The 27,480-nt window shown below is 44.8% G+C and overlaps 1 protein-coding gene across 1 annotated transcript; it reads right to left on the bottom strand.

Moving 5' to 3' along the window:
- On the bottom strand, positions 1–27,149 carry Tnfsf8 (TNF superfamily member 8). The gene is made up of 4 exons (XM_050121793.1): positions 26,696–27,149; positions 16,736–16,778; positions 5,615–5,686; positions 1–3,349 (listed from the first exon to the last, which is right to left on the bottom strand). The coding sequence occupies exons 1-4, from the start codon at positions 26,903–26,905 to the stop codon at positions 2,955–2,957; spliced, it is 720 nt and encodes a 239-aa protein (XP_049977750.1). The 5' UTR covers positions 26,906–27,149; the 3' UTR covers positions 1–2,954.
- Positions 27,150–27,480: the final 331 nt, after the last annotated feature.

Below are 27,480 nucleotides of genomic sequence, written 5' to 3'. Positions count from 1 at the left end.
CACAGACTTCTAGAGAGAGCGTGGGGGATGGGAGAGTACGGAGAAGCTCTAGCTGCATTTTTCTTATTTTCAAAGACTCAGATGTAAATATGGTGAAATATTAATAATTATTAAATAAGCTGATGAAGCCTGGGAGAAATATTATTTTCACTTATCTTCTTAATTAAAAATAAATATATAATCATATACAAGCTTTGCAATGCTCAAACAAAAGTCAGGCTTCCTCCCCCTAAGCAGGCTAAGCAGATGTTATACAAAACATGACTGGAAAAGCATATGCAAACATACATGTGTATATACGAACATACCTGTACACTTGCATGTACACCTATACATGTGAATAGGTACAAATCGAACAATAAGCTTTATTGTTTCAATCAAGAAATGCTATTGGCTTGATCATAAACATCTATGGTTTAACTTTAACACCTCCAACCCTCTTCTGTGACTTGGTCATGGACCAATCTACAGAAGCTGGAGATGGCTGGGGTAGAGAAGGGGGATGAAGGATTCCCTGGATGCAGGGCTGGAAAGATATGACCTGAAACTTCACCAAGGCTACAGGGGCCCAATAAAGGAGGGTGAGAACAGCAGAGCAGGAGTCAGGAGGCTGGGAGCCATTCCTAGAGGGCGGGATGAGGCTGGGCGTGTGTGTGTGTGTGTGTGTGTGTGTATGTGCGCGCACACACACATGTGTGTGTACATGCTGTGGGTAGAGTATAAGAGGAGCATATGAGTGTACAGTGTGGAAAATCACTGAATTTTAATTAAATAAGAATATGTATTAGGTAGCCTAAGTATCCAGTTAGAAAAATGTGCTCACCGGCTTTGATCCCAGCACTCGGGAGGCAGAGGCAGGCAGATCACTGTGAATTTGAGGCCAGCCTGGTCTACAAGAGCTAGTTTCAGGATAGGCTCCAAAGCTACAGAGATACCCTGTCTCAAAACACAAGAAAAAAAAAACCAAACCAAGCCAAAACAAAACAAAAATAGAAAGAAGAAAAAGAAAGAAAGAAAAGCATGTCCACTTACATATGTGTGATGACAATAATTGTCAAGTTGACAGGATTTGAAGTCTCTTAGGAGACACACATCTGGTTGTTTATGTGGGAATGTTTCTAGAGAGATTCAACTAGGGATTGGAGACCCATCCTGAATGTGGGCAGCTGTACCATGAAAAATCCCTGACTGAATAAATCGAGAAAAGGAGGACGTGCGATGGGTACTGGTGTCCATCTCTCTCTACTTCCTGACTGTGGATCCGACGTGACTAGCTCCCCACACTCCTGTTGCCATGTCTTCCGGCCGAGGGGACTGTGACCTCTCCTGAAGTGTAAGACAAGATAATCTTTCTCTTCAGTTGTGTCTAGCAGGTACTCTGTCACATCAATGAAAAATATAATTACTGCAGATGTGCCAGGAATCCCCTCAAAAGTATCATAATCCCCGGATTGTGCACTCCCTGTTTCCATTCCGGCTGCCTTATCAATAATTAATTTCTATTATTTATTTTCATTTTTCCACATTTCACTTTTTCTTTTAATTGAAGTGCCCTCTTTTCTGAACCTTTATAGAGATTATAATTAGAAACAGATCAAACCATAGTGTAAAGGTCAGGTACCTCTGCCCAGAGGATAGTCTTTGAAAAACAAAAATGGTATCTTTCTTGACTCAGAATCTGAGTGGGTAGAACATTTGTTTAGTTCTCATGTAGGTTACATGTGCCTTTTCTACAAGGTTTTTTTTTTTTTTTAGTTGACTTAAGCTAAGATTCACTTGCCCCACATTTGAGTCCAGCACAGACACTGCAGGTCCCCTTATTCTCCAGCACTGTGTCCAAAACACTTGATTCTTTTTGACCTATACAATGCAATTCCTTTTCCAATACCTGCAGAAGGGAGCAAGGAGGAGAATTGTAGGCAGCCTTCCTTTCTGCTTTGTTTTCTTGTGTTCTGCTCACACATCAAACAGCTGAGTTTTCTTCTTATAATTTTAACTCTTTCCTAGGCTTTCTGTTAAAAACTTTCTCCTCTTTTATTTCAGAGAAATTCATATTTCTCTATCCTTTCATACAGGACAGGCAGGACTTGCTTTCTTTGCTAAAGTGTACCACCTCCTAGAGGCTCCCACATCAATTCAAATGATTTGTCAAAGTCTGACCCCCACAAGGGTGCAGAAATCTTAAGCCTGACCAGACTGGGGAACTAAGTGGCCATTCAGGTCAGGAGAGGCTCTTGCTGTTTGCTGTCCTGAAGGACTCCCTTTTTCACAATCCTCATTGTCAACAACTTTCTCGGGGACTTAAAAGCCACACGAAGAATGGACTAAGAGGTGTTTGAAGCAGGGAATGCTATATGCACATCCCAGGAGATGTCAGCAGGTCTTCCCTAGAAAAGACACAGAATCACCTTGGCATTCCAAGCTCATAGAGTATCATTCTACATGGCAGCATGGAAGTCCCTGGATCTGCTGAGATGATGAGCAGACAAATATTCCTGGTGGTATCAGTTTCATCATGACATGTGGGGCTTGTCTCTGTTTGGGACCTTCCAGAACTCTATTTGGAACCTCAGCTCACAAGTTTCATCTTCTGAGATGAAGGAAACACTGGGGAGAAACAAATCCACCTCCTAGCCTTTCAGATTCAGACCCTGAGTTTCAGGGGGAGGAAAAAGGTTCAAGATCAAACAATGAATTAGTGGTTAGACTGGGGCTACCCGGCTTTTTCTAGAGCCCATGTGAGTGTCTGTCCACACACTATATCCCTTCCTTGCTCTCCATCTGAAAGAGACTTCACCTTTCAAGGCTCTGTATTTCCCAAGGACAGAAGGAGAGTACACTAATTCACACACTTAGTTTCAGTTGCACTAACACTCTCTTGTTGCCCACATTTGGACAGATGAAGTGCTGTCTGGCAGACAGCGTTTTTCTACCAGAAGGCCAAGAGCGACTATTCAGTCTGAACTACTATATAAGAAGATGGACAGAACGTTTTCAAGAGGAAAGGTGTTTGTGTCCACGTACTGGAAGTTATCCACCACGACTGAAATGGTGGAGTTGACCTGTAAGTAAATCAGCAAGAACTGAGAGAGATTCTGGTAGATGTTCTCGGTTTGCATTCCAGACTTGCACACTGTTACCAGTGCCTGTTTCTTGACCGTGGTATTGACGAGAAGCTGCAATGTCAGGTCCACAGAATGATTGGAACATTGCACGAAGAATTGCAGTTGACAGATAATGAAGTACCAGCCCGGGACCTGGACTACCAGGCTCCCATCCTGGTATCCGACTCCATGAATGTGGCCATCTTGGTTCCATGACAGCTTGGTACTGTTGAGCTGTTTTGACACTGGAATGGTAGAAGCAGAATTATTACATGTTAGGTATAGCCTGGAAAGCTGTTGTTCAAGGTTCCCACTCAGCAACCCTGTTGTCTAGAACACTGCCCACTGTACCACACATTTAACACCGTCTGAAGTACTCTTTCTAGAATATTCTTTCATAGCTCATTGTTTCTATTTAGGAAGGCACAGAAAGAACACCATCTGTCATTTCTTTTTGTTGTTGTTGTTTTGTTTTGTTTAATGCTCAAAGCTGGAGGGCTGGATCACATACAACACAGTGCAGGAAAAGGAAAGACCTAGAAGGAGGGTTTCTCAAAGGAAGGCAGCACCTACAGATGGTTTTAATTATTTTCTATCACATATGATTGTTGGTATTTTCTTTTTACTTTTTTCAGTGTCTATGTGTATATGTGTTTGTATTAGATCCATGAATGTGTTTAGGTGCAGGTGCACACGTGTACATGTGTGTATTTAACCCAGAGGACAACCTTGGGTATCATTCTTAACACACTACGTATCTTGTTTCTTTTTTTTTCCTAAAGATTTATTTGTATTTGTGTGTATGTATATGACTATATGCAGTGTGTGTGTGTGTGTGTGTGTGTGTGTGTGTGTGTGTGTGTGCTTTTGGAGGCCAGAGGTGGGCATAACATACTCTGGAGATGGAACTTAAGACAGGCAGTTTTGAGACACTGATGTCAGTGCTGGGAACTGAACTTGGGTCTTCTAGAAGAGCAGCAAGTGCTCTTAACTGCTAAGCCATCTCTCTAGCCCATTGCCATGTGTTTTTGACACAGAGATTTTCATTGGCCAGAATCTTGCCAAATAGATTAGGTTGGTCAGCCAATGTGCCACAGGGATACCTTGTCCTTGCCTTGGCAGTCCTGGCATTGTAAACATGAGGCTGCTTGGCTTTTACCCCAAAGTCACTTCCCTGGCTCCTTTCTCTTTTAGACCTTGCCTATCTGGACTGTAGTTTGCAACAAGGTCTATGCTATTGTGTCATTTGTCACGAGTGAGCATTTAGTGTTGACTACTGGTTTGATAGGCATTGAAGATGATGTCAGAGAGGTGACACTCAATACTGTTCAGTTTTAGTATTGAGTGGCTCAGGAGAACCTGTTAACTTTTGCGTGCAAGATAAAATCAAAGTATGTTTTGTGCATGCATGAAACTGTCAACAATGAAACCCATTATGGCAGGCAATTGACATATTCTAATAAAAAATAAGATACACCTTTAAACTTGGTCTGAAGTTTTGAATGTATCCTTTCCTTAAAACGCAGTCAAACATCCTTGCACGGGCTTTTCACATGCACAGTGAGAGGCCTGCCACCTAAGACTGTTAGAAAGACAGAGAATCAACAGAGCCTCTAAGCTAAAATGTTTGTGTGAAAGCCAATTCTCTGAGTCCTAACAAATGAAAATTAGTACTGACTGGTAAAGGTGTGTCCAGACCTGGGAAGCTGGTGTGCTAGTTTAAGTTGATTCAACGCTTTCTCTTTAACCTTGCTGCGATTCAACTGAAAGGCATGAACCAATCTGGCTGCAAAACGGCTGTTCAGAGAATCTTGGCCATCTCTTCCGTAGTTCATTCTTTCATGCTCTAAGTGCCTCTTACTTGCTCATTTACAAGGGACTCTCACCTGAAGGACACCGCAGTATGCAAACAGGCCCTGTTCTAAGAAGTTCATTAAGCTATCAGTTTGAGGACCAGACAATTTTGTGGTTCCCCTGAGAAGAACTTGGAAAAGGTAGAGATGGAGGCTGTTTTTTCTTCACACTGGGGAAAAGACTTGGCCCAACTGAGAAGACAAGTGCACAGCTGTGGGGTATTGGGAGAAGGGAGAGGTGATGGAGGTGAGGGACAAAAGAGTCTTCAAAGGCCAGGTAGGAGGCACAGATGGGTGATGCAGTGGCTCCCACCTGCTGAAGGAGCTTTTGAACGTCTGTCCATCTGTCTGTGGTCTCCAAGCTCATGGTTATCTATTTATTTGAATTGTGCCATTTCTAAACCTACAACTAAACTTTTTGTTGTTGTTTTCAGCAAATGGGGCTAAGGAAAGAAGAATCTTGTACCTTTGGAGAGAAATACTCTCATCTTTTTCATCTAAGACATTCAAATTCAATTTATGAAAAGTATGATGTTAGTTAAGAGCACATGCGTGAGTCAGGTTTAGCTAGAGGACTCTAACTGTGTCTTCTGGGGTACAAATTGGCACAGGGCATGGCCTTTGCAGGGTTAGATTTTTCTGTCTATGGTTACTGACCTTTAAGGTAGGCCCATGACTTCTTGAAGGGAGTTCTTTTCAGGGTACATAAGAGGTCTTCCGAGCAGTTTCCTACAAACAAGATCAGGTGTGAATTATCTTGTGGTTCTCTGGGAACTGCAGACAACCATATTCTTTGCCGTGACCCTTGGAGACGGCCATTTACTACCGTTTGTGGGATTAAATGAAAACAACTCCAAGCTTTGGTTTTCATTTTTCTGTTAAAAGGCTTAAGATTTTTACATTTCTGGAGTTTATTTTTTATTTATTACTGCTACTTGGGTTGTTATAGAAGATTATGGAAGTTAAACAAATACGATCCGACTTGCCATAGTGTATTGGTCCCCATTTCTGACAGTCCTCATGAAAGGTGTTATTGGGTATCTCTAATAGGTGGAGGGAGGCTGGAACCTCATGTCCTTCAGCCCAAACACCGGTCTTCCCAACAGCAACACTGATGGAGCTACTGCTCCCCAGCCTGCTGTGTGGACACTAGGCTCACGGCTTTTACCTGCATCAGCTAATCTGGTTCTCAGACTAAGCCAGGATCAACTTTTATGAAGACACTCAAGGACATTCTTAAATCCAAGTAAACAGGTGAAAATGTGAGGATTCCCTACATCTGTCTCATTCTAGAAGATGGAATTCTTTCTTTAGGCCACCCGGTTAGACAACAAAGATAAAAAAAAATCCCTTTCAATTTTAAGAGGACAGAGCAATACTGGCATCTTACAGGAAGCCTCCCATCTGGGGCTTCTTTGGTTGAGGCAAACACAGTATTTGTGTCATTACAGCATCTGAGAAATATAAGTATTTTTAATGTCTTCACTAAGGATGATAACTTTCTTATTGTAACAAGCTATTTTGTATGATAAGAACCAAGTTATACATTTTCTGTAATGACTCATGAATTTGATTTATTTTGAGCAAATCTCTTCTCTTCTTTGGGCCCTGGCGCCCCTGTCTGTAAGCTGATGCTGATGTCTTTTTGATGATGTCATCAGAGATAACCATTCAGTCCAGCCATAAGAGACTAACAGGCACGAGCTCATGCACTAGGGCCTGTGCCCTGCTGTGCTTTCTTATTCTGTCTCTGAGTAGTATGACCACCCCGCCCATCCCCTTGCTTTCTCTGCCCAGATTTGAGAAAATTCCTGGAACCTGTGAGTGGTTCAAAGTTGAGTGAAGAGTTCCCTCTGCTGTCCGAGCAAGTTCACTACCAGAGGAAGCCCCAGCAGAAGTGGGGGCAGTGTTCTTCCCCATCTGCTCGGGCCCCACAGGAGCATCTGGCTCCGCAAGGGCTGACGGCCAGCATTCATCCTCTCGATCCTATCCATGCGCATCATCTAAGCAGTGTTCTTGTGAGGCCTGATGCTGCCCTGCACAGACATGAGTGTGTATAATCAGAACCCCGATCCCAAAGTGTGATATTTGAATGGATTGTGACTGCGGTAGACTCCTTGTTGTCCACTGTGATCTTGGAGGTTGTGGAACATCAACCAGAAGGAAACAGAGAAATGCAAATCTGGTTCTCTTTGCTGGTAACCACACTCTGATTTCTGTTACCTACAGCTCCCACGAGTGGTATCCATGACTTCTTGGGTTCTGACTCCTCCCTATCTCTCTAGTTGCAGCCTGTACCATCCCTCATCCCCCTTTACTCTGTGTCTTTAGAGTAAACAAGGTCACCATCACTACCAGCATCATAGCTAATGCTGACTATTTTTTGTGGTACTTTGCTGAACACGTTACAGCCATGATTTCATTTCATTTTCACAACTGTCCTGTGAAAGACAGTTTATAGTTTATAGTAGTTTCCATCATGGATATGAGAAACTCTAGGCTTTAAACGTTAACTTGCTTATTCTCAGCCACACAGCTAGTTGCTGGTAGGCTGGAGATTAAAACTCAGCCAATGAGACTCTAATGCCCAAACACATTTTCTCCCACCCATTGGAATTTGGAGGCTTGCTGATTCCCCAAACAACCACATAGATATGCTTCTGCCTGAAGACCTCCAGTTCCTGCCCCTGGAATCCCTTCCTCCGTCAAGTCCTTTGAAACACACCCTGGCAGAGACTGCTGTTTAGTCTCTCCTGCTGCTCAGGCAAGAAGACCCTTCATAAGCATTTGCTGCTGGGGTCATTTCTTACCTCCTTTGGTAGGTACCAACTCAGTCAGTACTTGGAACATCGGTGTGGTGAGCAGGGATGCTTGACTCCCCCCCCCCCCTCCAGGAAGAACGCTGATCCCACTCTCACAGGTTCTGCCAGTTAGTTGGGAAAGTAGGACTCGTGCCCTTGACCAGAGTCAGGATGTCACATAAAATACAGGCTCTATCTCTCTTGTCCAAAGGCCCCTTTGCATCAGGTGGCTTGTGGTGACATTTGCAAGCTCTGAGCATCTACAAATGGATGGTGGCAGAAGTACAAGCCCAGGCTTGCCTTTCACACATGCAGGGTTTTTTTTTTTTCTGTTTTTCCCCCCTTTGGTCTTCACGTGTATAGTGGGGTAACCTCAGCTGTAATTCTGAGAAACCCAGCGATGGAAAAAAGCAATCTTATTTTGCATTTCCTGAAGTCAAATGGCAGGCATTTTTTAACTTTTCTTAAAGGATCAATTCATGCTAAAGGAGAAACATGGGCTTCTTCTAAGAATGGTGTTAATGGAGCTGGTTATCTAGGGAGTCACACTGTTGAGCTTAGGAAGACCTCAGAGGCAGCATGTCTGTTCTTTCACACCTGGACATATTGCCAGAGAAGTAGAGTAACAGATTCTTGGTGAGGCCCAAACACCAAAGATCTCAGTGGTTTCTGAAGGATTAAAAAGCCCTCAGCCAGTGACTAACACCCCTCTGACGTGCTTTCTCACACATAGTGGTGGACAGACCTACACCACATACACCCTAAGTTATAACCCAAGTCAGAGAGATGCAAGCTTGAATATTTGGCCAGCCAGGTCTGATCAAGGACTGGGTAGGTTGCTTTGAAAGTCACAGGACTCTTGTTATGACCTACACAGTGTTGTGTGGGGTACCAGCCATGTAGCTCAAGTCTCATCAGCCTGTTACTCAATGATAAGACATTCTACAGTGGATATGAAGACTTCTAGAGGGGACTCCATGCAGCAGGAACCCTTCAGGGGCCCTAGAGCTTTGAGGATTGGGTGCCTAGACTGTGAATCTCTGTTCTCTGCTTTCCCAGTGAATATGAGTCTAGAGGGGCTTAGTTTGAGAAATAGAATATGAGAACTATCTGGACGTGGAGGCTAAATTGATGGGTTGGGTGTTAAGATTCTGGGAATTTCTCTTTCCGATTTTATGTTACTATCTAGATGGAGAGCACTGTAGGCTAACGATCTGGAAATGTCTCTCTAGATGATTCTAACAGAGAGACCTGCTGTATCTCTGCAGTGCTGGTACCAACGTGGGGTGGCGGGGGGCTGGGAACTGGGGCCAGGATGTCAGTTCTGGCTCCAACCCCAGGTAGGAGACCATGTCTGCACATGTTCAGATTTTCAGAGCCCCAGGGGACAGAAGAGAAAAAATTCACCTCGGTGGCAATCTAAGTTATGAACATTCTTCTTCTGTAGGAATCTCATATGGTTTTTGAAAGAGAAGCTGCCTGCAAGAGCCCCTGTCCACAGTTGGCAAGCACATCCTTCCATGCTCCCAGTGTCGCCCCCAGTGCAAGCTAGTCCTAGGTCACAGAGTGAGTTAAGACAGAGACAGGATGGGAGTCTAGAACTGCAGATTCTTTGGCTGGCCAATCTGTCTTTAGACCATTGGGGACTCCATAAATGTCTTGGTAATCAGAGCTTTCAATTAGATGGAGTTGGTGCTTTGTGTTTTTTGTTGACAAGTTCTGACTTCTAGAGGGATGATGGACTAATCTTTTGCTTTGGAAAACTGGAGAGAAAGGTATGTCAACGATACCCCAGTGTCTCCTTCCCCAGAGAAGAGGGGAGAGAAGGGGGTAGGGATGGAGATTGCTGAAGGTAGTGAAATAGACCATGCACTGGATGATAAGGATTGTGGCAAACTTAAAACTAGACCCTGTCCTGGAGAATTTATAATGCTGTGTCCAAAGGGTCAAGGGAGTGGAGATGATGGATTTTATGAGAGGGAAGATTGAGCCCAGAGATGTGGAGTTTGGGGACCTCATAGCAGGTGGAAGATCACTAGCACTGGGCTCAGAACACTTGCTGTCCTCACTCCTCGTGCTAGGCTCTGTTTTCCTGTGGAGCAGGGCTGTTAGAGGAAGAAATGAGTCTGCAGCCATTCCACACAGTGCAGCTGAAGTCTCAGACACAGCTGGAGGGAGGGGCTGGGAAAGCATCCCCGGGGCCTTCCCGATCCTGCAGTGTGGGAGAATGGCAAAAGAGAACTTCAAGTCTGTGTTCAGAACTGGGTCAAGTCAAAGGTCAGGGTAACTGGGCTTTCTAGTCAGATGATATGTCATCTAAATGACAGTCAGCTTATGCTCCGCAGAGCCTCTCCTGTTGGGACCAGGCAGAAGGCGCTTCTCAGAGCACATGCTATTCCACTGAAAGCTCTGGCTCCATCTTTCCCTCTCCCGGATTTCAGCTTTGGTACCAGCAAAGTTAGGACAGTAACAACACAGATCTGGGGCTGATGTGACACACATCAAGATTACAAATGGCAGCCGGCCCAGCACATGGCTTTCAGAGACACTGCAAATGTGAGGTCCCTCTCTTCCTGTCTCTTGTTACCTTGGCGCAGCTCTGTGGCACGGTAGAGAGGACTGGCTAACGAGACGCCACTAAAATGAAACCCATGCAATTGACTGTCAGATTAGACTTTCTAGATTCTGTAAACAACTGTTCGAGGCTTTCTGATACTTTTAGGGAAGTATAAGGACTTCTTGGAAATATTTTAATCTTTGAAGAAACGGAGAGTCCTGCATTTTAGTTTCAGCTCCCTTGGAGAGCACTCAGGAAAGTCCCAACAGCGACATCTAGAGGAATCTCCACTCTCAGGAGCATTTGGGACCAAAGCGAACCCTTAAACTGGTGGGGTCAAGTTGGGGTGGGGGTAAAGGGGGTGGGCCATTTCACAGGCCTGAAATCTAACCATTTCCTTTAATGCCACCAGGCTGAGAGCATTTATGATACAGACATAAAGAGCAAGTAAGAAGCCATTTGTAAAGGGCACATGGCTGATGGCTCTGGATTCAGGGCAGCACTTGGGAAACCCCAGATAAATAGCACGCTTATTGTTGAACTCAGAGATGGTTAAAAAAAAAGGTTGAAGTCAAATTGGAATTCGCATAAATCCTGTGAAGGTTTTTGGGAGCTGGAAGCCTTTTAAATCCCAAACTGTTGTGGTATGTACGGTAAATATAATCGACTCGAGGAGTACTTATCTGGAGTTCGTGTACAGTGAAGGCAGGTTGAACTGGCATTGTTGGGGCCTGGTGTTTAAGGAACACCTTCAAGTTCTTCTAACATTCTAAAGAGCCCTTAGAGTGCTCAGATTATTGCAACGAAGAAGCACTGAAACACTCTGAGAAAGTTAGACTTTGGCTCAGACCCGGGTCTGAATCCCATCCTGGCTACATGCTAGCTGTAATGGCTTAGCACAAGCATGTGGGCCTCTTTGAACTGTTCTTTCTTCTCCAAGGTGAAAATAATATACACCTCAGCAGCTGGCCAGAGGATTGAATGCCATGGGTACACCACTGGCCCTGCTATCTAGCTCACACTGATATACCACACAAACAGTACCAAGCAGTTGGTTCCTCTTCTCTGGCCTGGGGCCTGGGCTACCTAGCTGGCAGGGATTCAGGATCACAGATGTTGTATCTGGGGCTTGAACTGTGTATAAAAAGCAACCAGTTTGAAGTCTAGGACTTCTGCCCTTCTTCCTCCTCCTTCCCCCTCCTTTGCTCTCTTTAGGATAATAGGACAAGGTGACATAGCCAATGGGTTAGAGATTTGCAAATTATCTGCCAATCCTAGCATCAAATTTCAGCCTTTCCACCTTCTTCCTGTTCTCTCCTCTCCCCTGCCCTACCTCTTACCGCCCCCCATTCTTTTTGGGTGTGAGGATTAGGAAGCCTGACTTTAGAACCTCCGAGAGCCTCTCCAGAACTCCATTGCACTTCAGTCTGAAGGGCTCACTTCCTGGGTATTTTCGACAGACTCCTGTTAGCTCTGCCTTGAGTAAGAGAAAGTGGCTGTCAGAGTGGATTTTAGGGAGAGTGTTCGGACTGAATGGAGGACAGATAGTCTCAATAGTCTCCTTGTGGCCAGTGCAGTAACTGGCTGAAAGGCAACTTACCACTGCCCCCACCTGCAGGACAAGCTGAGGGAAAGTGTCCCGCAAAGGGGAACAAAGTAACAAACTGGAGACTCAGACCTTCTGAATACAGCCCCAATCCTCAGAGTGGAGCAGGGCCCGCTCTCTTACTTTCTTGAGAGGAAGGGATTGTGAGGGAAAGGAAGGCTGCCACTCTGTCATCTCTGTCGTTAGTGCTGCTTCTGTATGGCACGTGGCCATAGACTGCCCGGGTCAGTGGTGTCCTGGGCAAAGCCTGGTCAGCTTGGGTGCTCAGTTTCCACACCTCGGGATGGCTTTCTCACAGGGCCCTTCCTATGTAGTCCCTTTGGACGCCCATGTTTCCCTTAGAGTCGCAGAGGCTGGGGAGGCAGTTTGCCAAAACGTAAAAAAAATCAACATAATGAAATGGTCAAAAAATTCTAGGATAGCTATTCAATTCACAGATTTTATATTGGAAGCAAAACCCACCTGTCCCTTGCTTCAACCGTATGGTTTAGCCATGAGATAAACCCTCAGAAGTGGGAAACACAAGACTCTGGGAGAAAACAGAGTTGCTTCACGTTCCGAACCAGGACTATAAGAATGCCATGTTCTGGTCTAGTTGTTTGTCTTTGGGGTCCATTTTCAGCTGGAGGCAGAGTTCAAGCCAGACTGGATAGTGAGCAGAAGGGATCCCCAGAACCTGCATTTAATGTCTGAGTTTCCTTCGGGCTTCCAGGACCTCTGGGGCCCATGAACCACACAACCTTTGCAGGGAAAAGATATCTTTTTCTATGGACAGGGATGGAATCAACCCAGGTCACACGACCTCAAATCTACCCAGAAGCTGCAGTGGCCCCCTGTGTTCCAGAACTTAATGACAGAGTATGCTAGCTTTCGAGAAGTTTCTAGTGGCTGGAAGAGTTTCTGCCATACAGGGCAGAGTCTCAGAGGTTCCCACAGTGTCACCCGCCTGGAGACATTGTGCTGTCCCTTGCCGCCATGCTAGGTTTTCTGCAGGTCTCAAATCTTTCTGCAGACATTGCCATACAAAGAAGCAAGGCTCTGCTGAGACTCCTGGGAAATCCAGGTAAAGGGGGCTGCGATCTGAGATTTAGACCAATAAGACCAGCGCACAAGGAACATAAAAGAGTCTAAATTCTGTGGAAGCAGAACATTTGACTATGAACTGGGACAGTGATACAGGAGCCTTAGAATGTGGAGAAGGTAGGGTCATTTCATGGAACATGGGAGAGCAAAGCATACCAGACAGATGTTCTGAGGTTCAACGCAGAGGAAAATGAAGATAGAACTTTGGTTCACTTCACGTTTATGGTAGGCTCCCTGCAGGAGGCACTAAACCCAGTGAGAAGAATACTGGAACGGTTTGCCTCCCAGGGCTTCTGTTTGGCCATGAATCCATCTGAGCCCTCAGAATGCCCCACAAGTCTCAAGTGGGGTAAGTGTGGGTTGGCAGTTGCCTGGGGCCTATCCTGGCCAGGAATGGCAAGTTTGTGGTAGGACTCATTACCAACACGGGTGTGGTTTTCTGTGGTTTCCCTGTTGCTAAGGTATCCTGTGCCAGGGTATTTCGGTATGTCTGCAGAGCCTGCATCCCAGGCTCTGGTCACTGCGGGTTTCCTGGAGGTGGAAGATTTACAACAGCTGTCATGACTGAGGGCTCCCCATCCTGTGGCTTCTGTCCTTGGGAAAAAGCTCATGACACCCCAGGGATTTCTTTCCAGAAACTGTGGAAAGTAGGTCTTCCCTGCCTGGGATGTCTCCTAACAGTGTTTCCCTTTTCTTCTCCTCCTCTTTCCTTTACAAAGAAGGCAGTTTGCTTGTTGTTTATGCTGAAGCCCAGCTTGGTGGTGAAAGAGGCTGTGGCTTCAGATTTTCTTCAGACAAGTGTCAGGCTGTTTCCTTCTGTCTTTGTATACAGGACAAGAGGGTTCTAGTTGCAGGAAGTGTCAAAGAACTCTACTACTGTGTGTGTGTGTGTGTGTGTGTGTGTGTATTCCTGTATGTATATGTGTGTAGAGGTCAGAGGTCAACACTGGATAGCTTTCTCAATAGCTTGCTGTCTTATTTTTTTAAGACAAGGTCTATCATTGAAACTGAAGCCTTCTGATTTGGCTAGACTGGCTGGTCAGTGAGCCCCAAAGATCTTCCTGTCTCTACCTTCTCAGTGCTGGTTGTAAGTATACACAGGTGCTCCTGGTTTTTCTGCAGACGACGGGATTTGATGGAGCTTTCACATGCTACAGTAGGCATTTTACTTACCTACAAGTCTGTGCAGCGAGCACTCTTCCCAGCCCCAATGTCAAATACTTTAGAATATTTAGTAGTGATGTTTGGAGAGGAGAAAAGAAGTTCCTAAAGAGACCTACCCTGCTGGTGTGGGGAGCCAGGTTTTGCCCTCAGATGTTATTCTTTCTCCCTCCCCTTGCTACCATGGCCGCAGTTTGCAGAGCTAAGGCAAGTGCAGATGTGCATTAACAGTGGGCGTCAGGGGCAGCATGGAGCAGGGCGCTCGCTCCTCAGAGGGAACCTTGGATTCTCACAGTTGTCACACTGTGGTCTCTGGCATAACCCCATGCCTGTACTCCTAGCTCTTGGGGCTGACTTTGACCTACCCAAAGGAAGTAGGGAAAAGGTAGGGTATCATCAGCCTCGATGAACGGAACCTGGTTGTAGAAACACTGAATCAGAAGCTAGTTTTTGTCATTTTTAGTTTTTGTTCTGATGCTCTGAATCATGAGCCAGGGAAGGAAGGAACTTGTAAAGGGTCAGACCCACGGTTCCCCAAATTTCCCATCTCATGAACTAAAGAAATATCTCCCTCAAATAAAAATCTGGGGAGCAACATAGAGAAGACATTTTGCTTCTTATTATCATTAGAACAAAATCAGTGACAGAGCAAACAACTGGTATCTATATATATTAGTTTCCTACCCTGAAGGGAGGGGCATTTTCGCCAAAACACAGGAGGGTGTGAGTTCCAAGAAAGAATGTTTTCACCTTAAGTGTAACTGACTAGCTGGCAAGAAGAAAGCTTTGTTCTCTATTTCCTATTCCATGTGATCTGGTACTAACTATAACCTGCTAATTGGAGTGGAATTTTGTATTTAGCAACCTATGATTGGTGTGTCTACAAACAAAAAACATGTCTTCACTGTGGCTGGGGTCCTGATGCCTAATCAGGGCTATCTTTGTCATTGGCACTATTTCCAAGGGAGGTGGCTCCTGTCCCTCACCAGATAGAAACTTCCTGTCTTACTAAGAAATATCTAAGTAGAGGTGGCAGAGAACAATGGAAGCATAGACTGAAGGGATTATCTTTAATCGGTGATGATCATTCCTTGAAAAGCTCCATGGGAACATATGTAATAAATTAGCAGAGTGTCTAACTGTATATACTTCCTGTATCACAAATATATATATATATGTTATATATGTACACACACACACACACACACACACACACTGTCTGCTATTCTGGTCCCTGGGTCAAATCCAACCACTGCTCAATCTGTAAATGAGTTCTAGAGGGAAAGCAGTCAGGCCTGCACAATTGTTTGTCTCTCCTAATCACGGCAAACTGCAGGACTGATTTCAGTCAAGATGAGAAGATGTGCAGAGCCTGGAATATTTGCAGTCTGGATCTCTAGAGACAATGTCTATGGTCTTTCCACTTTACCTTGCTCAGGCATGGGAAATGATATCACATTCTAGGGACTAAGTGACTTTGGCCAATATTGAGATATTGTTCATCAAGCTAAGGTTATTTATTTGTTTGAAAATATTCAGAATGCTTGTCCATCCAGGGCTACTTGCCCACACTTTCTAAGTGTCCAGTAGGATGCCCTAAAGGAAAGAAACGATAAGTGCAGTGCTCTTGGTGTAAGACCTGCATCTGTTTCTCTACGTCCTCTGGTCTCAAGAATGCCCAGGATCTCTACCTGGTGTCTGGGAGGGACTTCATAACTATCCTGTCTGCTTCCCTTTCCTCTCTTAGTTCTGTGGGTAATTATCTGTGCTCGCTACCCAGGCCTTGAATATTGTGGGTGGAATTTAGGTGGGGACTGATGTTTTGAATGTAGAGAAACTGAGAGATGTAGACATTTTTGTGTAGCTCTTATGATATTGAGCAAGACACTTGCTCTCTCTCTAAGTCTGATTTGTCCTTCTCTGAGCTATGACATTAGATAGATGATCTTGAGTTTAATATTCAGTATTATCTGAACTCTGCATGTACGCCCTTAGGGACTAGTAGGGACAATATGCTAATCAGTAGCTTCTGTGGCTGGTAATGTAGAGGGAATGAGTCTGTTTTCACAGGTCTTCAACTTCGTTAGGCATTTTGGCTATCACCAGTTATTTGACCATGACAATCTATATGCTGCTTGTGATGCCAAGCAGTTGTGAGCTTGCTCTGATTGGCTCCTCTAGAACCACAGAGAGACAAGCACAGTCATTTCTGCTTAAGGGAAGTGTAATAGACTTCCTTGTGGGACATACAGTTATATTAATTTTTTTTCAATTTTTCAATAAGAAAATTTCAATGTGTTTCTAGCTCTAAATACAAGGTTGCCTTGTGTCCCTGCCAGAGTCCACAGCCTGGCTGCACCAATGGTGAGTTTTGTTAGGCAGGTGGGAGGTTGTGTGGCTAGGCACAGTGATTGGGAATTACCCAGATAAGTCAGTAGCATCAGCTCACCCAGCCCCCACCTCCATCCGCCCCACTCCTATTGCGGACAGTCATGGCATTTCTTGTAGATAAGCAGGCACTGCGTCTTGTGATGGCATGTGAATGATTCATCCTAAATCTGAGCTCTTACCTCCTTTCAGGGGAACCTTCTCAGTTGTTCTGGGAGTGGAGTCCTAGAAGGAAAGAGAGGAGCAGGGTCAACATCCATATCTCACAAACAAGAAACAGGACAAGATGGCTGTACCAGGGGTACACAGCAAGTTCACGGAACTCAGGCCCACAAGTGAAGCTTCCACCTCCCAGTCGAGAGCTTTCTTCCTCTCCTCACATGAGACTGGTTTTCCCCTTAAGTCAACATGAGATCAAATAAAGTCAATAAATATATGCACTTTTTTTCTTTCCATATTTGGTTCATCTCTAAGTGTTGTGAATATACATGGAAAATATCTTTCTACCTAGATGGTTTTTGGAAATTCTGTATTAACTAGTGTTTATATTCCAACGATTGTGATGATATGGTAATAAACTGGTTCTCTGACCTCATAGATTTATTGCAAGCTTATGTCCAGCTATAATGAACAACTATTTATAAATATGTAGCACAAACAGAAGTATATTCATTCACATTGTATTGCATATGATTCTATTATAATCATAAATGTCTACATAGACTTTATGTAAAATGGGTAAGAGGTTGATGGGAACATTGTCTGCTAGAGAGGAAACTATGCTGGGGGTCAGAGAGGCTAAAAGAGAAAGGTAGCTACAGTGTTCTGAGAAGGTGGCCCACAGAGATGGAGGGGCACTAGTTTCCAAAAGATTCCTCAGAGACTAGCTTTCCAACGTCCTTCACTTCCTACCTAATGTTAGTCTAGGAGGGCATGAAAGAGATCTTCCATAAAGGAATGGAATGTCACATTTGCCTTTGGACATGTAGGTCATAGTCACCTCTAGTGCACTTCTCTGAGACAACAATGCAGAACAGAAAGGACGAGTATTCACATGGGAAAAATAGCATCCCCATCTCTACCAAGCTGGAAGGTGGCCTCTGACTCCATGAGACTTGCCAAGCAAGGGCTGATGACCATCTGGGGGTACCATTTTAATTTATGTCCCCAGGAACCCCGTCATTTTCCTTCTGTGGACACTGTTATCTGAGAAGTAGGTCTTTTCTCTAGTCCAAAAGGCGGCACTCAGCCTGGGAGGCCTTGGGAATACAAGTCCGGGTGTCACACTGATCTGGAGACAGTTTATAAATTTGGGCCTCAGTTTTTCAGGGGAAGGGATGGGAAATTGACTTTGAAGATCCCTTCCCCCCTCTTGTTTTCTGATTGTGTTTTTCACCTGAGAGTTCTGAACGAGGATAATACTGTTTTACGTCTGTGATTGCATGATCACCCATATGCTTCTTAGGAAAACCTGACATCACAAAATTCCCCTTTATGTTGTCTCTGTCAGACGACAGGCAGCATTTCAAAACTTATCAAGCAGCTGACTCAGTACCAAGCATGACTTTCGATTGACATGAAGTTCAAACACACGAAGAAAGGAATCTCCATTTAGATGAAGCCTGATGGGACTGAATGCACCAAGTGCCCTGTATTCAACTAGGTACCTAGAGTGACTGGCAGGAGAAAAGATACCAGCAGAGCCACCCCAGGGGCAGAGACGCTAGCGAATCATTCGCTCAGCTTTGGGTGACCTGTGGTGTGCACTGTGTCATATAGACACACTGTGGACCTAGTTTATAAACACAGCCATTGAAGACCTACTGGAAAATATGGAATCATAACTGTGAGTTGTGGAAGAGCTATGAAAGGACCAGAGTGCTTAAAAACAGAATTTCTTGTTTTTTTTTTTTTAATTTATTTATTTATTAAAGATTTCTGCCTCCTCCCTGCCACCGCCTCCCATATCCCTCCCCCCCCCCCAATCAACTCCCCCTCCCTCATCAGCCTGAAGAGCAGTCAGGGTTCCCTGCCTTGTGGGAAGTCCAAGGACCTCCCACCTCCTTCCAGGTCTAGTAAGGTGAGCATCCAAACTGCCTAGGCTCCCACAAAGCCAATACGTGCAGTAGGATCAAAACCCAGTGTCATTGATCTTGAGTTCTCAGTAGTCCTCATTGTTAGCTATGTTCAGTGAGTCCAGTTTTATCCCATGGTTTTTCAGACCCAGTCCAGCTGGCCTTGTTGAGTTCCCGATAGAACATCCCCAATGTCTCAGTGTGTGGGTGCACCCCTCGCGGTCCTGAGTTCCTTGTTCATGCTCTCTCTCCTTCTGCTCCTGATTTGGACCTTGGGATTTCAGTCTGGTGTTCCAACTTGGGTCTCTGTCTCTGTCTGCTTTCATTGCCCGATGAAAGATAGTCTCCAGGAGAATGACTATATGTGGATTGATCTGTAAATTCTCATTCAGCAAGTTTGGTTAGAGCTTGGCTTGTCATGATTTCTCACAGGTTCCCAGGTGATGCTGATACTCCTGGTCTCCAGAACAGCATCAGCTTTGAACATCAAGGGTATAAGCAGTGTATCTGGGAGGAGGATCAATTGTATGTGATGGCGGTGCAGTCACGGAAGGGAAGGCCTTGCTTTTGCCTGTTAACTGAGAGTTCCTTCTTTCTCTTTAGGCAGGGAAATGCCAAAAACATTGGCAAAGGTTTCTGTAGCTTAATCCTTTATCCAGGGTCCAGGGAATTCAGGACAGAAGTATGACTGTTCCTATGTTGAAGAACACGAGGTCTTTACAGCTTCCTCTAGCTACCTATAGTCGATGTGATTCCAGAGTTAATGTGAGAGACAGGCCCAGACATCTTTCAGAACCTCAAGCTGATTTTGTAAGGAAGGATGCCAAGTTACTCTAGTCAAGGGCCAACGCTGGGCTGAACTTCTCCAGCGAGTTTCCTTCTGGCCGAGGACAGAACAGTTCATTGTTCTTTTCTCCCTATTTTGCAAGCAGTCCTTGTATTGGAGGATGGAGAAGCAAAGCCTGAGGGTATGATGACTGCTCACTTCATCAGACATGACAATTATTGTTAGATTTTGTCAGAGATTGTTTAGACCCCAGGCACTATGCTGAGTGCAGTCTGGAAACCGTTTTAATAAACCTTGCCCAGGAATTCAAGACCTTGACTTGGGGAAAGGAGAGCTATCCTGCTTAGTGACTTGGCTTTGGGTAAGGTAGGGCACAGACTTGACCTAGATGCAAACAAATGAATACCCCCTGGCTGTTGTCTCAGCCCCATAGAGTAGCTCTGGAAAAACAGTCACCATGGTTACCAGCCCCTTATACATTTCCTTAAAGATATTTCCTCTTTTCTTTTAGCCTCTGTGGGCATCTGATGGGCATTCCAACAGTCCTAGAGTTCTTTCTGTGTAAGGAAAGAATGGTTGTGCTTAGTTTGTCCCCAGGTGAAATGACCCCACCTTAATCATTAGCCTAGCACTGCTTTCTTCTCTCCTTTCATTACTGTGATTAGAGGGCCAGTGATTCCTGCTCTTGGCTGTTGGAGTCACACCAAGATGTAAATTATTAGCAATTGTTTGAAAACAGTGGCTGTTTGAGAGGGACTGCTTTAGCCTTAGAATGTATTTAATTTGTCATAATTCCCTGGAAGCTCACGGAACAAATGTGTACAAGTTCCTGGCTTCCCAAATTTGCTTCTCAAACCAAATCCTTTGTTACTGAAAGTTACCAAAGGCTACCAACGTGTGGATGTTCTAGAGTGAATTCCAGACCCTCTGCCTTTCAGCTTTGTTGTCGTCTAAGGTGGGTTTCTGGCTCACAGCACATGAACATCTCTATTATCATTACACTAAGATGATTAAAGATTTAACGTAGGTTGCTCTGGGAGCCAAATCCTCTCTGGGCCTTGTTGTATGGCCTTTAACCAGATTCCCAGAATTCCAAGTTGTCTAAGACATAGAGGAGTGACTTAAGGATCACAAAAGACCACAGATATGAGAAACTTTGTCATACTGGCTGTGAAGGCCAGTGACATGCAGCCTTGCCTCACTAGACTCAGGCATACAAAAAAGCAGCATGTTTTCCCAAAAGCCAAGGGGAAACTGAATGACAGCCATCGAAGACTGCCAAGGAAAGTGTTTGTCTTGGGAACTTGTGGTTTGTCAGGTCTGAAATTGCTACCACAGTGACTTAATCAGCATTTCTCCTACTTTCCAAGACTTACCATCCTGTGAGACATTCATGAAACTAGGGATTCTGATGCAGTGTGTAAGCTCTGAGGTGTTACTAGGTCTAGTTAGTCTCCTGGCTACGTCAGCATATCTGAGCCATGGCCCACCCTGTGAGCGTCTGAGGTAAGCTCTGAGGTACTTCATAGGTCTGTCTAGTCAGTCTCCTGGCTATGTTAGCATGTCTGAGCCGTGGCCCACTCCATAAGCGTTACTGACTTTAAGACACGGCACAATAGCCAAGTATGATACTTATGATCTTGAAAGGTGGCTCCGAGGAGTTGAACTTGGATCAAGATTAGGAAATCTTCCTGCTCTGAAGATAGAATTGGTACTTTGTGCCCTTGGCTTCATCTATCAATGTATTTTGTTATCTAGTTCCACTTCCTGCTTTGTCTTTGTCTACTCTGGAGTACGGCCATTGTTCATACTGCAGTAACTCATACAATCCAGTTTGTCTTTCTCTGAGGCATGCATGTCTCCACTCCTTGCCTGACTAGCTGGGTCCCACCTCCACCTGCTTTTATCCTGCTAAGGAGAGCTCACGTTATATAACATAGCGAGTGAGCGGAAGGAATGAAAGCATGTAGTAATCTTCTGTCATCAGTCCTCAGGATGGTAAAGGATTCAGGGAAGAATCATCAGAAAATGCCAGACTGCTGAGTGGAAGACATATCTTCAGAGCGCCACCTCATAGATTACACTCACAAGAAATGTAATTCCCAAGAAAGAGTGCTTCACAAATCAGATGTGGCTAGCTGTCCCTTAATGATAGGACTAAACATATAGCCATATATAACCAGACATATGCCCCTAGCTATGATCTAACAAGACCAAGCATGGATAAACCTCAGGCAGACCCAGAACGCATGTTGTTCTACTACATCTCTTGCAGAATAGTCAGTGCCACAAAACCAACACTTGAGGGTAGGTGTGATGTGGGTTAGCACACGGCTTGCCAAATTTTCTTGTTTTTAAAGATGTTCTGGGAAGATTCTTAAAATGAAGGTTTGACTCAGTAGCTCTGGTATGGGACTAGGGAATCTTAATCCCTTTCTGTGTGTGCATTATTGTGTGGGTGTGTATCTGTTAATATTCATGAGTCTGAGTGTGAGTATGTATATGCAGTGATGTACTTGAGGTGGTTAAAGGACAGCCTTGAGTATCAGTTCTTAGCTTTTGCCGTATTTGTTTCTTTGTTGGTCACTACTGCGTTTACTACCTGCTAACTGGTTGAGAAGCTACTTGATTCTGCTGTCTCTAGCCCCTATCTTGTTCTAGGAACATTGGGTTTACGATTGTGCACCTAAATGTTGGACATGCAAATTTAGGTCCTTGTGTTTGGTGGCAAGGGATTTAACCAATGGGCCATTTCTCAAACCAAGTCTGTATTTCTAAGAAGCTCTCAAGATAATTTATTTTTGATTTGCTTGTTTATTTTATTTTTCTTGTGGTTTTGGAGATTGAACTCAAGCCTTGTTGCCTATACTAGGCAAGGTTCTAGCACTGAATTATATCCCTAGGCCTTTAAACGTTTTTATTTTGATACAGAGTCTCATTAAATTGCCCAAGAAGATTTGAACTTTGTGACCTTCTTGCCTTAGCTTTGAATATAGCTAGGACCACAGGTATGTGATGCCCAACCCTGTAGGGCTACCCATTAAATCACAATGTTTCAGATTTAAACATAAGTAGTTATCACACATAAGGCAGTGTGTGAGCCTAGGCTGAATTCTAGACTCTCCAAATAACAATAAAACAAAACAGCCACAGAAGACATGGGGATGAAATATGGACTGTATTTGATTGTATGCCATTAGGCAAAATTGCCGAGTTAGCGGGAACGTTCTCCGCTCTAGGAACAGTGTCATGGTGAATAAAGAGGGAATCCGCACTGCCTACAGCTTGCTTTCTGACGCTGAGAGGGGCAGCATGGATGTGATGGGTACTTGATTAGTTTAGGTGGAAGCTTACATGGGCTTTATCATACCAGTTTTGAACATTTTCCAAAGACCATTTCTAAATTTCCTCAGGTTCAGCTTACATTATAGTTACTGCACAAAAGCCACCCTATCCTAAGCAGAGGTCACTACTCTTCTTTTTTTCCGGAACATTCCGCCTGAAGCTCAAGTTCATGGGCTTCATTTTCTCAAGCTGGAAGAGTCCATGTGCGTCTTCCCCTCAAAACCCTGTGTGGGGCTTGGTCCTTAGAAAATTCTCAGCATCGGGAAAAGCTCAATTAGTTAAACAAATTCTTAAATAGAATGAACCCAAATTCAGGGAGTCACTTAAAAAGTGTCCCAGGGCACTTCAACTCACTTCCACTATCTACTATCGAACAACAAACTGCTAACAGCCCCAGTTCTATCCCAACTTATCACCACACCCATGTCAGCGCTCGACTTCATTCTCGACCCAGACTCACTCATTCTCTCTCAAAAGAGAAAGGCAGGCTTACTTGCTTTCTCTTTCTAGAGATGGTGTACAATATGTGGAAAGCAGACAACCTGAGACCTTGGCTGTACCACTCTGGATGGTGTGTGTGTGTTTGCCTTGGCCTAGAGAAGCCCAGCCTCCTGGTTTAGGAAGCAAAGAAGTGAATAAGGATGAGGGTCCAGAGCTTTTATTCAAATGTAAACACCTGTCTGTAAAGTGACAGGGAATCCAGAGACATCATGGATTTCTCTTTCCTGGGGAGATAAGATATGCTCTACTTTAGTTTTTATTTTGCTCTACTCTGTGGGTTGACAGTTCATCTTGACTCTGGAGTCTTTCCAAGGTTATGGGAAAAGTATCCATACACTTGAGTTACTCAGTCTTTCTTTCTTTCTTTCTTTCTTTCTTTCTTTCTTTCTTTCTTTCTTTCTTTCTTTCGTGATGTAAAGAGATGTGTCTTTTACGATAGACTTCCCTTTTTCAAGATAGTACCACCTATGTGGAGGCTGATAGACAACATTTATTTAGGTAACAAAATATATATTCTATTGCCATTCCTAGGCCTTTATTTATAAGTAATGGTTTGGAAAAAATGCACAGAGGGCAAAAAGTCCTAGAGGGAAATGGAACAGCCCCCTCCAAGGCACAGCTAAATCACGAAGCATCGGCACAACAGAATGAGATGTGGTTCTACAGTGGCACAAGGCACGCTCTGCACATAGACATGGAGGGGTCTCTAAGATACACCCCAGGTGAATAGAATGACATGTGTGTGTTGGGTATTTGTAGATTCTCATATTTATGTAAGAGTGCACAGGAATTTGTCCATGGTAGCTATCTCTGCAAATACAGGTTGCTGTTAGGAGGACAAGGTGTGAGAAACATTTAATTTCTTTCCTCTTAACTGTTAGTTAGTTTTCCCAAGCAATGTGAATGTATTTCATAATAAATGTTTTGTTGAAGGTAAATAAGTACGGATATTGCAGGAGGCTTCGAAGACATCACGAGAAAACTGTATGAGCAGTGCAAGGACAGGAACTTGGCTAAAGCTGTACACTCGGTGTCTATAGTAGTGTCTTGTACAAAGCAGACACTCGATAAACACTAAGATTGATGCCTCGGTTTCCCTTTTCTCTCTCCTTTGGAGCTTTCACTTGGAGCTTCTTGGTCCTCTAGCCAAGTCTCACGCATGACATGGTTAACTGACCCTTCTCCATCTCCTTTCTCAGACTCTGCTTTTGTCCTGGGGGACGGCTCTCCCTCACTTCATTCATTCCTTGAAAAGTGTTCCTATTTCTCACTCTGATCAGACTCCGATTTCTTCTTCAGTCTGCTGGGTAAAGACTCCCTCACTGGTGCTCTCAGGTGGTCCTGTGTATGTCAGCAAAGCGATTCTGTTCCCACAGTTCCCCAACCAGTCCCATGGCACACAGAGAATGCTGTGTGGCCATCACCCACCCGTGTTTAATACTAGGATCTGAGTCTGAACTCTTTGGATCCTCTTTTTGGTTTCTTTGACAGATTTACCCCTGAGCTTCTTCGGATGCCAAGTCCACCTGTTTCCAAAGTCCCCATCCTTCCTCCTACTGGATGTCTCCCTGAGAGCGCAGGCCTGGGGACCTCACATTTCCTTAGGTCCCGTCACAGTTAATATACTAGAAATGATATACACAAAGCATTAGATTCTCTATGCCATAAGAGTTAAGATGGAAAGCCCTAGCCTGTGACGAAGTAGCTGCCATTTGGGAAATCACTGCACACCAGAACATAGAATCAGACTGTGAAGTACATCTTTCCATACCCAGGCACAGAGGTAAGTCAAATCGATGCCCTAGAGGATAAACTTCAGAGAGAGAAGTGGGAACCAAGACCTTCCACTCTTCTGCCACCGTCAGTGCAAGCAGAGGGAGCAGCCTTCCCATGGATCAATCAAAAGCAATTAAGCAGCCCCCCCCTGTGCCTCTTGCTCAAGGCAGCTGACTTCAAGCCCTGTCCCCTGCCTGGGCTTCATTTTCTGTGCTGCAGCCGCAGGGCAGAGAAAAGCCCGTCAAGCGTTCACAGGAATCATTTCCACAGCAGACTGGACCAGAGTTCCCTCTGGTTCTCACATCACCATCATCACCCCTCCCCGTCTGGGTTTCTCCCTCACACTCAGCAGTTCAGCTGAGGACCTTCTCAAGGCACCCACAGTCTGTCTTTTCTGACCACTGCTTTACAACAGCACATTTCTGTGGCCAAACCACACTGACAGTGGCAAGTGTGTCCAGAAGGTGCCCAAAGGTTTGTCTAGAGAGTCATTCTGAGCAGGTGATGAGCCCCACTAGCCCTGACAGCCAAATCAAATGTCAACAACACCATTCTTACACTCCCATGGAAGAGTAACCTCAACACTTCCTTTAAATGTCAGTACTTGATGACAACAAGGCCCGAGTTCTCTCTCAACAGCTAGAAAGTTGCTGAGCCTTTCGTCCAAGACAAAAAACAGAAGCCAGAAAAAAGTCTAGAAGATTATAATATGATGATGAGTGAGAATTACAAAATAGTACCAGACGCATTCACATTTGGCCAGGGAGTTGTCTACATGGGTGCCGTTCATACAGTCCCCAAATCCCCACGACTGGCTCTCACCCAAGCCTGTGAGTTGTGCATGTTGACGGTACAATATTTTCTAGAGGCTGAGTTTCTAATTTTCTACATTTTGGCTTTTGCCTTCAGTTCTTTTGTCTTACTCCCCTCCCCCATTTCAAACAAAGTAAATCTCCCAAGTCAGCGTGGTCCTGCATGTTGTGTGAGCATCTCCGAGGGTACGGGTGAAAAAACATCGCTATTTTCTGTCCCTCTGCTCTGTTTCTCTCAACACCCAAGGCTCTTCAAAGCTGGTGACTTGTGCGGAAGCTTTCGATTTCTTTTGTGGGTTTTAACACTAAAGTACCCAGAGCTCTGGAGGGAGCCTTGGCTTCTCTTCCTTTGTTTTTTCTATACCACAGTGTCTGAAACTTAGCTAAAACACAAAAAACTAAAAACAAACAACAAACAAAACCAACAGTAACAACAAACTCCCGGCAGTAGAGAGGCCTGGGAAGACCTGGGAGCATGGATTGGGGACATTACCCTAGAAACAGGCTGAGCACCTTACAGAGGTGACTTCTCTCTGCCTACTGCGAGGATCTGCCTCAGCTGGGCTTCCAGCGTCCTTTCTCAAGGCCAGTGGTTCCTCTCTGCTCTTTTGGCTCACATCTGGAAATTTTTGAGCTCAAGTCCAGTTACATTCCTCTAAAAAGTTACAACTTAGTGCGAGGCACTCATTCCTGTTTCTCTCTCCCCTTTCTCTGTTACGACGTCTGTATATATGCATAGTTTTTTATTTGCATTTTTAATTTTTTTGCTCCCAATTTCTCTATTCTCTCTCCCAGAGAAGCACAGATTATAAATAAGGAAAGAGAAGCAAAAACAAGTTTACTCACCTTCTTCTGGACTACCAGGACCAGTATGATCGTCATTGCCACAACGAGGCACACCAGCGCGACGGTGCTGAGGTAGAAGTAGCTGTGGCTTGTGGTTCTCCAGGACCTCGTGCTTCTCCAGGCGCTGGCCACCGAGTCGGGTGGCATCTGCATGGCTGGGGCAGGGGACAGGGCCCCACAGCTGCCTGCTTGCTGCAGCCCTGGCTCCATGCTTTATATAGTCTGCCCCACATCACACCTTATCTCTCCTCATCTGATTCGATTCTGCCCTCAGCTCTGTTCCAAGAAGGATTTTCCCCCTGCATCCTGGATCATGTGATTTGGAAAAAAGCCTTCACCAGTTGCCGGACAGAGGAACTCTTCTCTGGGGGCGTGAAGCGAAGGGTGGATGCAAGGGTGGGGGAGAGGTTCATTTTTCATTGCCCGGGATTAATTTGAGTGCAGAGAAATTGTAGCGAGAGATGATGGCTGATGTCAGAGGGCGGTAGGAAGAGGACAGTTCCGCATTTGTGCGCACCAACCACTTCTGTTTCCTCTAGGCTCAGCCACAGAACGCCTTCCCGTGGGTATCCTGCACACTGCATTCTACACGCTGGTGGCCCCGAAACGCTTCCAGATTAGTCTCTTTGCTGGATCCCTGGGAGACTACAATCCTGCAGTGACTGCTAGGGCTCCCTGACAGTCACGGCCTGCTGGAAACTGGAAACACACCCTTTCTTGGGAAAGAAGAGCCCACAGTGTAGACACTCATGTACCTGGTGACAAGCTTGTGGCTGTAGGACATT

This window comes from Alexandromys fortis, unplaced genomic scaffold (genome assembly GCF_014885135.2).
Source record: "Alexandromys fortis isolate MF-2015 unplaced genomic scaffold, M_Fortis_MF-2015_v1.1 scaffold_183, whole genome shotgun sequence".
Classification (NCBI taxonomy): Eukaryota; Metazoa; Chordata; class Mammalia; order Rodentia; family Cricetidae; genus Alexandromys; species Alexandromys fortis.
The sequence above is the reverse complement of the archived record's forward strand: the minus strand, read 5'-3'. Positions and strand labels throughout refer to the sequence as shown.